The sequence below is a fragment of the Prosopis cineraria genome, unplaced genomic scaffold, assembly GCF_029017545.1.
Source record: "Prosopis cineraria cultivar Desert tree isolate PC_DT_omini unplaced genomic scaffold, ASM2901754v1 PC14, whole genome shotgun sequence".
Classification (NCBI taxonomy): Eukaryota; Viridiplantae; Streptophyta; class Magnoliopsida; order Fabales; family Fabaceae; genus Prosopis; species Prosopis cineraria.
In genome coordinates, this window is record NW_026555345.1 from 19,079,120 (window position 1) to 19,089,816 (window position 10,697).

At 29.8% G+C, this 10,697-nt stretch overlaps 1 protein-coding gene across 2 annotated transcripts; it reads left to right on the plus strand.

Moving 5' to 3' along the window:
* The first annotated feature begins 5,706 nt into the window (after positions 1-5,706).
* On the plus strand, positions 5,707-10,141 carry LOC129293629 (uncharacterized). 2 transcript variants are annotated; one of them, XM_054931691.1, is made up of 5 exons: positions 5,707-6,132; positions 6,426-6,494; positions 6,590-8,264; positions 8,421-8,562; positions 9,146-10,141. In XM_054931691.1, exons 3-5 carry the CDS (start codon positions 6,612-6,614, stop codon positions 9,781-9,783), a joined length of 2,433 nt encoding a protein of 810 aa, XP_054787666.1. In that variant the 5' UTR covers positions 5,707-6,132; positions 6,426-6,494; positions 6,590-6,611; the 3' UTR covers positions 9,784-10,141. The 2 variants fall into 2 exon arrangements, with proteins under 2 accessions (XP_054787666.1, XP_054787665.1); XM_054931690.1 differs by having other exon boundaries at positions 5,708-6,132; positions 9,143-10,140.
* Positions 10,142-10,697: the final 556 nt, after the last annotated feature.

Here is a 10,697-nt window from a genome sequence, read left to right on the forward strand (position 1 = left end):
CGAAGCAAGGCTTTTAATTTAAAAAAAATTATAAAACTACTCTATATCTTATATTTTGGACCAAACAGAATTTATAAAAAATGTTTTATACATGGTAGTCTAGAAGGAGCAAGTTTTGGTATTTTACATTTATATTCTTGATATTTTAAACTATTTATTCTTAAGTTTTACTATTTTACATCAAGATCTTGCATCCCTTTACTTAAGGTTCTAACTCTGCTACCACTCGTCATAAAAACATGAACTAAGGACCTTAGATTGTGTAGAATGTGTCAAAGAAAATAGATGTAGACAAACCAGTTTTAGCCAAATGCGCATTTATATAATTTTTTTTAATTTTTTGGGTGCCAACACACTCATAGAATGTTTGGAAATGAGTTTTGGCTCAAGCATGCAAGTTAAAAGGTAAATTTTCTTCAGTTCAGAGAAATCAAAAGAGCACATCATAATGAACGCTTCAAGAAAAATTCAAATCTGATAAGAAAACGGTAAAGTTTTCAAATTATGAGAGAGTGATGATTTTGAAATTAAGGAGCAAATAAGGAAAAGAAATGAAGTGGTGAGGATTGAATTAATTACATTTATGAAAAAGCAGTCATGTGTGAAGCAGTTTTAGGAAAGGCAAGAGTCCTGTGACTGCATTTAAAATTGAAGAGACCTTTTCAATAGCTTTCCATATTTTTTTAAACCTACCTGCAAGTACCAACCCGCTTATGTTAAATATATTCTATATATATATACATATATATATTATTTTTGGACATTAAGTGTATGCTTTGAATTTATTGTAGATAGTGACACAAGTGGTAACAAATAACAGTAGGATGGTACTTTCGGCTCTTTCAGCAAAAATGTTATGAGCTATGAGCCACAGCCTTTAGTAAACTGTAAATGTAATCTTAAAAAAAATTATTTATTGAAAAGGACAATAAAATTAATTATGTAATGGAAATTAAAATTTATTCAAATTAAGTTGACAAGTTGACGGGGTACACTGGCCGGCAGATTGCCCGGGGAATGAGGGAAGCTTATAGTTGACATGTGGCAGGTTTTGCTAAATGTTACCACTTCTTCGTTTTTTCTTGGCCGGGGAAACGCTACCGCTTCATAATTAGATATTACTCTACTGTTTTTTTTTTTTTTACCAACAGTATACGAGTGTTAAATAATCCAATAAAATAAAAAATTTAAAAAAATTACATCTATCAATAAAATATAATAATAATATTTTATAATTTATTTTTTAAAAAAATAAAATTATAAGCTTTTTAAAATATTCTTATATACTCAATCATTATATTATAATATCATTTAAATTTTCTTTTTACTTAATGCTGGAAATGTAATATTAAAGAAACTTTATTTTCTTAAATATTCTTATATTTTGGGACAACAATATACCTCAATTTTGTCTTATAATTTAGGATTATAATTTAAGATGGAGAGAATACAAAATAATACTCCATCTTATTCAAATTAGAAGATATTTTTCAGAAAAATTTCACATTTTAATTTCACAACTTTATATTTTATAAAAAATATATTGAAAAAAGTGAGGAATGGAAATTAAATAGAGAAAGAGAAAAGATAATATTAAAATAAGTATATTTAATAAAAATTAAATGATATTCTAACAAAAAAAATACGGATACCTATGTCAGACTAGTCAATAAAATTAGTTATGCTAAATAAATTTTTAATAAAACATTATTTTTCTCAAAATTCTCATCAATTAATAGTTGACATTTCAATTAATAAATGTTACTTCAGTAAATAAGGATTTCATTCATAATTCATAAGATTGTGGGATCAAAACCTACAGTTAATGTGAACCATAAAAACCTTATCAGTGAACAATCTAAAAATATTTCTACTAATGTTCTTTGAATTTGCAAATATGTTTTGATCTAACTTACCTAAACTTTTGTTATAAAAAAATATAATTGACATTTCTTCTCATGAATCCAAGTTTATCACATACTTTATTTAATGATGGGTATTTTAGGGAAAAATATGTAAAAGATTTTCTTCATCCATAATATAAGCTGTTATACAATATTATATTTACATGATTTTAATGTAACATTTCATTAAGATACACGAAAATGTCAGAAACATCTCATAACAAGGGAGTATATTCATATATGTTATAAGTCATTTCACTTAGATTACAATGAAACCTCATTTATTTTTATTAATAATCTCTTTAACTGTCATGCAGTGTTTTAAACTTTAATTATTTTGTTGTAAATATAATTATTTCAAGGGAGTAATAATAATAATAATGTATAAAGATTAGGGATGGTTTGGCTTTATGGTAGTTGATTAGTACTTATTTCATCTTAATTTATAATATATTTTTAAATAAAATTATACATATCAATAAAATTTATTAATATATTTTATAATTTTATTTTTACAAAATAAAAATATAAATTTTTGAAAAGGCTTTTTATTTAATATTTCATTTATAAAAAAACTAGAAAAAGAGAGAGAGATAATATAACGAAAGAGATAATATTCAAAAATTATTATTAATGAAACCTTATTTTTTTCAAAGTATTTTATATTTATGATATTAAATCTCTTTTAAAAGTATTTTACAAATTAAGAATGAAGAGAGTAATATAACAATGTATTCTCTCCGTTCCTAAATATAAGAAGTCTTTTAGAACCTTTTTTATTTCCAAATATAAAAAGTTATTAGCATATTTTTTAATAAATGAATCATTATATCTTTATTAAATTAAATAGAGAAAAAGATAAATATTTTTATTAATTTACTGTGAAGAAAGAAATTTATTTTTTTATGTGCAATAATTAAAAATAAAATTAAAATATTATTATACTTTTAATTAAATAACTAATTTTTATTAATTTGGTGATTCCGTTGGGAGAGCAGTACTTACAAACAGAGCTCAATGCGAATTAAAAGTAGTAGAGATCTAAACTGAAAACTATGTGGAAAGCAAAAAGTAAAAGGTGACCCTTTTTTTTTTTTATCTTCACCAGAGAAGCAAAAGCATGAAAATCATGGGGTCTCAAAGTTCGAAAAAGAACACTTCAACCCACATGAAAGCCTAATTAAAAAAAGAGCTTTATTAATTAACATGTTCTCGCTTGCTAAACATCAATATGCATCATTTTTAAATTGCTTAATAGCTTTAATTATGGCATAATTAATTCAATCTCTTTATTTAAGGTTTAAGCAAGTAATCTACGCAACAAAAGCAACAGATTTTGGACCCATGATCTCGATACCCAAAAAAAAAGGGTTATGATTAATTACAATAATTGGACCGCTCACAATATGGAATGTAAAATAATCTTCTACGTCTTAATATTGGTCATTGGACGATTTTGTTGAATGTTGACCGATAAAATATTGGACAATTTTTTTCAATAATGGACGACTTTTTTCACTAATTACAACTAGATGTATTTTTCATAATCTATGTGATTTATTATGATAAAAGTTAATTTTTTTCACAACTAGGGAGTTAATGTTTTTTAAATGTACTATAAAATTATGTTTTTATAATGCTGTGTTTTGTAAACATTTCCTTAGTCCACAAATGTTTTTGGGAGAATGACAAGGAGGTTCCAAAATGATTAATTAATTTAAGTTAGGTTTTAAATGTCAAATTCTAGAAATTTATAAATTCATCTCTTAATTTTGCAACTGTAGTATGATAAATTTGTAACTTATTTTTTAAATTTTAACGTGATTGAAAAATAAAAAAATTATTTTTCCTGTCAAAATTTGAAATACAAGTTATAAATTTATTATAATAAAATTTTAAAATTAAAAGATTGAGTTACAAATTTCTAAAATTTGACACTTAATACTTAATTTGAATTAATTAGTTATTTTGGAACCTCTCTATCATTCTCCCAATATTTTTTCTTTGGCCAACAGTTCCCAGATCAAATGTTGATTGCTTTAGAGTTCTTGTGATTTTTTAAAATAATTTTTAAACTTTACGGGTATTTAAGTAAACATTGTTACACTTTATCATATAATTTAAGTTATTTAAACATTCACTAGGCTGGTGCAAAAAAAAAAAAGAAAATGAAAAGCATTTTAAAATAGAGAAAATACATTTAAATACGCAAATTATAATTATAATATACTAATACTATGCTAATTTCATATTATAAATATAAATGTATACTATGTATAGATAAAAAAATTGTTGTGGAACCAAGAGTATTTTTTGCCTATGAAAAAAATTTCATATTTGCAATTCATGCATATATATATATATATATATTAATATAGAGATCCAAATTGAATTTTTTTATTACGAAAAATAGATGATGTTAAAATTGAAACAAATGATAAAAAAAAACCTGGCAACATGAATTGGCATAAATAAATGTCTATTATAATTATAGTATTAAAATCTAATCCAAATTGGTCGGTTAGACAAATAAATTGATAAATTAATCTCTTGACCAATCTAGTTAATAATTTTGGATGAATAAGTTGATTTTAGAATTATATATATCTATTTATTAAGCTTGAAATGATAGGGTTTTGAATTAAAAAAAATAAAAAATGGCAGTTGCGTTTTAATAAATCTATTATGCTACATCATAGTCATGCGCCATGAAAGTTCCATTCACTCGTAGATTAATGTTTTGTTATTTAAATATTACTTTTTCATAATTATATATAAAATATTTGGTATATTTTAATTAATTATCATTTTTTTGAAAAATATAATTTAAGTCCTTATATTTTACTCTATAAGTTCTATATTTTTTTTACTTTTACAACACTAAAAAAAATAAAAATTTAAAAATTTAAAATATTAAAAAAAGTGCAAAAATTTATAATAAAACTGAAATAAAGTCAGATGTTGTTTGATTTTCAATCTTTTTTAAAAATTTCATTTAAAAAGTCCTTTTTGAATGTTGTTAAATGTATTTTTGGCCAACTTAAAATATTGAAGCTTTTAAAAAATAAATTTAAAAAGATAATGGACATGCTGTTCTAAATTTAATCTCTTATTCTTTTATTTAAAAAATAGTTAATTCAGTAAAAATAGAATTATCATTTCAATAATAATAATAATAATAATAATAATAATAATAATAAAAATAGGTATCAAATTTTTATCATTATAAATTAAATAATTATTATTAATTTTTAGTATTAATGTATAATACAAATTACAAAACCTAATCACATTTTTTTAAAATTACAAATTAAAAAAGTATAAATGACTAGAGATTAAGTTTTTAACATTATAGATCAAAGGTTATGTTATTTAAAATATTTATCATATTTTTTAAATATTTTAAATATATTATATTTATATAATAAAAATTATAAATTATCATAAGTTAATATTTTTTTGATAATTATACATTCAAAAGTATATTTTATTATCATAATTAAACAATTTTTATTGTACAAAACTGATTTTTAAAATAATATATCAAAACACAAATTTTATTATAATAACTGAATTTTATTAAATTAATTTTTATTAAATAAATTTTTATCAAATAAATTATTAATAAATTAAAAATCAAACATACACTAAATGTATGTTTTTTGTTTTTTTGGTTTAATCTAATTCCGATTTTTGGTATAAGACGAATATTAGGAGTTTTCCAATCAAGTTGCGTGCGTGATGCCAAATTTTCCACTCTGTGACTGACTGACCTTCCCTCTCCTGCTTTTGAAAAGCTTTTGCTTCTGTGCTACTCTGCACCATGTGTACGACCAGAGCCACTTCCTCTTGCTTCTCTCCTCCATAATCTCTCTATCATCTCATTGTCTCATAATTTCCCAATTTTCAACTCGTTTCAAGCCAACCCATCCTCGCCTCTCCTTCCCTTCCTTCGGTAATTCATCGCTTCTTCCTCATTTTTCACCCCAAGGAAAAAGTCAATGCACCGACTGGTTTTCTCCTTTCTTGTGGATCTGAGTTTCTCGGAGCTCATTCCCGTGTCTGAATCTGGACAAATCTCTTGCGGGTCCTCACAAGTGGGGTTGCATTTTTGAATGGCTTATGAGTTTCTTGTTGGGATTCTGCTTCTGTTCTGATTGTGGCATTTTCATTTGGGGCCTCAAAGGGTTTCAGCGGTGGTTCTGAGAATGAGCCACTAAAACGAGGCGTAAGTTAGCGTGAAATCACAACTTCGTTTTGAGTGGTTTTGATATTGAATGTTGCGTTTTGTCTTCTTGTTTGGTTTCAGACTATGAAACAGAGGATAGAAAATAGGTTCTGAACTTGCTGAGCTGGGTCGTGTTTTTACTTAAAAATATGTACCTTGAAGTTACTTCAAATCATGCCAGAGGCTCTATTTTCAGAATTCTATACTTATTCTTCCTTCTATTGTCTTTGCCTTAATCTGTCTGCATTTTAGTTGATGATGGATACTGATTATTTAAATGCATTTGGTTTCAGTTAGACGAACAAGTATATTATTTTTTATCTGATATAGACAAAATTGAAGCATCAAGAGGCCAAGACTATGTGAGTATTTTATAAGAATTAGCTTTTGTCTTGGTTCTTAGCAGCATCTTGTTAGCTTCTCGAATCTCAATGTTCTGATGAAATTTCTGCCACAGAATATCCCCTCAAGACTCAGTCATGTACAGGTCATTCATGACATGTGATGATCCAAAAGGAGTCGTGGACTGTGGGGCAATCAGAAAGTCCAGGGCTGGATCACAGAAAATGAAGGACAAGATGAAGAGCCGGAGGACGGCTGAGAAATCGGAAGCATCTTTGCCTAAGAAATCAGACAGAGAAGAAATTGTCCCAAAAGGATCCACAGAAAGCTCTGTCGATCCATCTTCCTTGCAGCTTATGGAGGTCTCTAGAGGGGTTCAAAAGTTGAACAACATGGTTGATTCATGGTCTAGGGACATGAGATATAATGTAAGGTCTGAAAATATTGCAAAAGATTTGTTGGAAGGAGCTCTTGATCTCCAAGAATCTCTAGCTGTGCTTCGAAAGTTGCAAGAAGCTTCACAGCACAAGTGCTGTTTGCAGAAAAAACAGAATGAGAAACCAGAAAGAGGAAGAACTGATGCGAAGATGATGGATGGAACATACACCAACCAATTTAGCGAACTGAGTTACCCCATGGGATTTGAAAGGCCTCCCCTTTCTGCTCATGATTCTTCAAGAAATTGCAGAGAGGAGCTTAAGAAAGTGATCAAAGACAGTCTGGTTAGGCAAAATCTGTTTACGTCAAGTTCTGAAGTATTGGACTCAGCGTCTGAAATTCCCTCAACAAGCTCAAGCCAATCTTCTGGGGTTCATGCTGATAGGCTTTCTGATTCATCTTTTTCATCAGGCACTTCAAAGGTGAGAGGTCCCAATCTAGTTGCCAAGCTAATGGGTTTAGAAGAAGCCACCTCAAGATCATTTCCAGCTGCTGCACAGAAACAGTTGCAAGGTGAAAAGATTCTTAATCAAAAGAGACCTACATTTGAGATAGATATCCCCAAGTTAAAAAAGACTAGTTCTATAATTGAGAAGGTTGATCCAGAACGAAAGAAGACCTTGAGTGAAATTCTTGAGAGGATTCATTTTAAAGGACTCTTGAAGAAGAGTTCTGTTTTAGAGCCTAATCTTTTGATTCATCATTCCAATGATTACCGTCCCAAACAGTGTGATAGTTTACCACCCATTGTACTCATGAAACCTGGACGTAGTTTACACCGGGAATCAGTTAAATCCCATGCTCCTCCAGATCCAGAAGGCCTATCCCTTGCCAAACCAAAAGCAGAGGTAGTCCCTTCCAAATCATTCAAACAAAAAGGGTCCACCAGCATGGGGAACAGAGCAGATCATGTGACCAAAGGGCTTACACATGAGGAAAAGCCTAAAATTCTCAAAGAGTTCGTGAAACTGGATGAGAAAGTAATCATGCCCGTTGAAAAGTCTCCAAATATGGTGAAATCATATAGCAATGCAAGTCATAAACTGCAGGTACAGGAGGCAAATGAGAAGAAAGCTGAGGTGAAAACTGTTACCAGAAAGCTACCAGAAAAGGAGATTTCAAAACCTAAACTTTTGACAAGGTCCCAAGATCGAAGTGAAATTACCTCCACAAAGTTGAGGACACCACCTAGCGAATTGACCAGAGTCAAGAATGAGACTTCCTGCCAGCAGAGTACAGCTTTGATCATCAGCCCAAAAACAAAAACACTAAAGCATCTTAATTTCAAGCAGAGAAAGAATCAGAATAATAGCAAGAAGCCTATTCCAGAGCCTGAAGAAGCTAAACCAGTTGTAAGCCTACTTTACTGTCTTTTTTCCTCACTTGGGTGCCGTAGAAGTCTTTAAAGTATCATATAGAAAGCAGATTTTTGTAACGTTATTAATGATTGATAAATGAGTGAAGCAAGCCTTTAAATTTGATTTTTGATTCAGTATTCTTCTGTACAGGATGAACAATCAGGACCTGAAGAAGAGAAGAGTATTGCTGTTCCTTGTGAAGATGATTGCACTGAGATTAGAACTATAGCGGAACACGCAGTTGAATTTCTGGTGAAACATGAAGTAGATGCCTCTTTGAATAAGATAGATGGTTAGTTTTGCATCTCTACTCATTGTCATGTTTAATGAAAATAATGCTTGTATTGATTTGAGAATGTATTCCCTCGTTAATTTACGAAACAATTTTTAAAATAGGTCCTTAGTTTTGGTTGAAATTCATCAATAATTCACCTGCCAGAGTGTCTTTAGCTGCTAATTCATTATCGTTAATCATCAAAAGAGAAGTTTCTAGGGCTTTTAATGTCTTGAAAGAATCAACAGTAAACACGCTGTTGGATGGTTGGAACACATTCTAAAGCACATGTCTCTGAAAAATACATTGACGTTGGCAGACACATGTTTAACCTTAGACTGTTATCAGAGCTGAGTAGATGTTTGGCAAATACTCATTCTATGCATATAGGTGCAATGCAAATTGAGCTAGTACAAGTAATTTTATGTGAACATTACATGGTGACATTGAGCACTATTCAAATAGCTATATGCTGATGTTATCAGCAGACCAACAATGACCTGGGACCCCTTGATTACATGACTAGAATTTCTAGCACTTCATATATCCTTTTATAAATGTTTATATGAATTTTCCCTCCCTTTTCACTATCATGCAGAAGATTGTTATCAGAGACCGAAGTCCTCAGGTAATGATGTTATGCTGCTCAAGCTTGAACAAGGAATTGATTCTACTTCTGCTGAAGAAGCTTATGATGGGAACAACGGTGGGGAGGTGGATGGCAAGGCTGACAAAGAGGGGGCTGAGCTGAAATATTTTCTTTTAACCAATCAATTATTTATAGGCCATGCAGAGGAGCTCCTCAATCTTGATGTTGATTGTCCCATGACCCTGCAAAAATATGAAACAAATGGGATAGCCTATCCCAAACTCTATTTGGATTGTGCAAATGAACTCACTGAGCGTAAAAGCCTGCAAGATTCACAAATGGTTCATCCATTCTTGCTAACTCGGGCAGGGAACGTAAGATTACAGATCTCTTTAGGCAGGTTGGTTGAAGAAATCTATAATTCCATTGAGAAGCTGAAGTTTTACACCATGATCTCTGGGGAGAAATTCTCTACAGATGATCATTCTGCAATGATGCAAAGAGATATAAAGTGCAATGGGCTGATCAATGGAATATGGGACTACGGTTGGAAGCATGGATTTTCTGCAGATGAATCTGAGCAAGTTGTCAGCGAAGTAGAGAGCCTAGTTTTATGTGGGTTGATTGAGGAGCTTATTCTGGATTTATGATTATATGTTATGAAACGTATGAATATGCAGTTTCCAAGAGTCAGCAACTAAAATAATTATTGCATATCATGCAATGTTTGTGCAAGCAAAGAGTTTAGATTGAATTTGCGCAGAAGGGACTTATGCGTGAATTCAATTGTAGCTGTTGCAAGTACAAACACTAGGCGTGCAAAAATTTTCATATCTTACCATGAATTTAGGGTTTCTTTTCGGCCAAAATAGGGGGGTTGATTAGAGATTTAAATGACAAAACAGGAAAAAAGAAAAAGAAAAAGAATAGCCCATTCAGAGTGTTACTCTGCTATGAAAAGAATTAGGTAGATTGTACATGTGGATTACACATTAAACAGCCATTGGAATTTTAAATAGAGACGACTTAGTTCTAGTCATATGGTAAAACTTCAATGAATCAAGTATATTTCTTGCACCCTTCTCAAATTGCTATATTCTAAAGTTAAGTGGCAGTATTTTTGCTCCAAAAAAAAAAAAAAAAACAAAAGAAAGGTTTAGCGGCAGTGCTAAAAGTATAATGAATGCATGTGTGTTATTATATCTATGGTCTCAGTTTAGAAATGTCCAACACATAATCAAAAGGATTGACTATTAACTAACAATATTATATGCATAAATCAAAATTTTATGCTAATTATTAAGACTACTCGATTTCATGACATAAATTAACTGATAAATTAGATAAACCCTGAACCATATAGATGGGATTCGACGAATAGAGACATGTTTTGTGCTACACTCAGTAATCTATGCTCTTTTTTATGTCCTGTAATATATTCTGCAAGGATGTCCGAAATTGAAGCTCTCCGTAATGAACCAAATCTTCTTGACATATTAGAAACTGATTTGGACAGCACAACAAAGACAGCGTGTTATGTGTCTGCATTTATTGGTATTGCCAA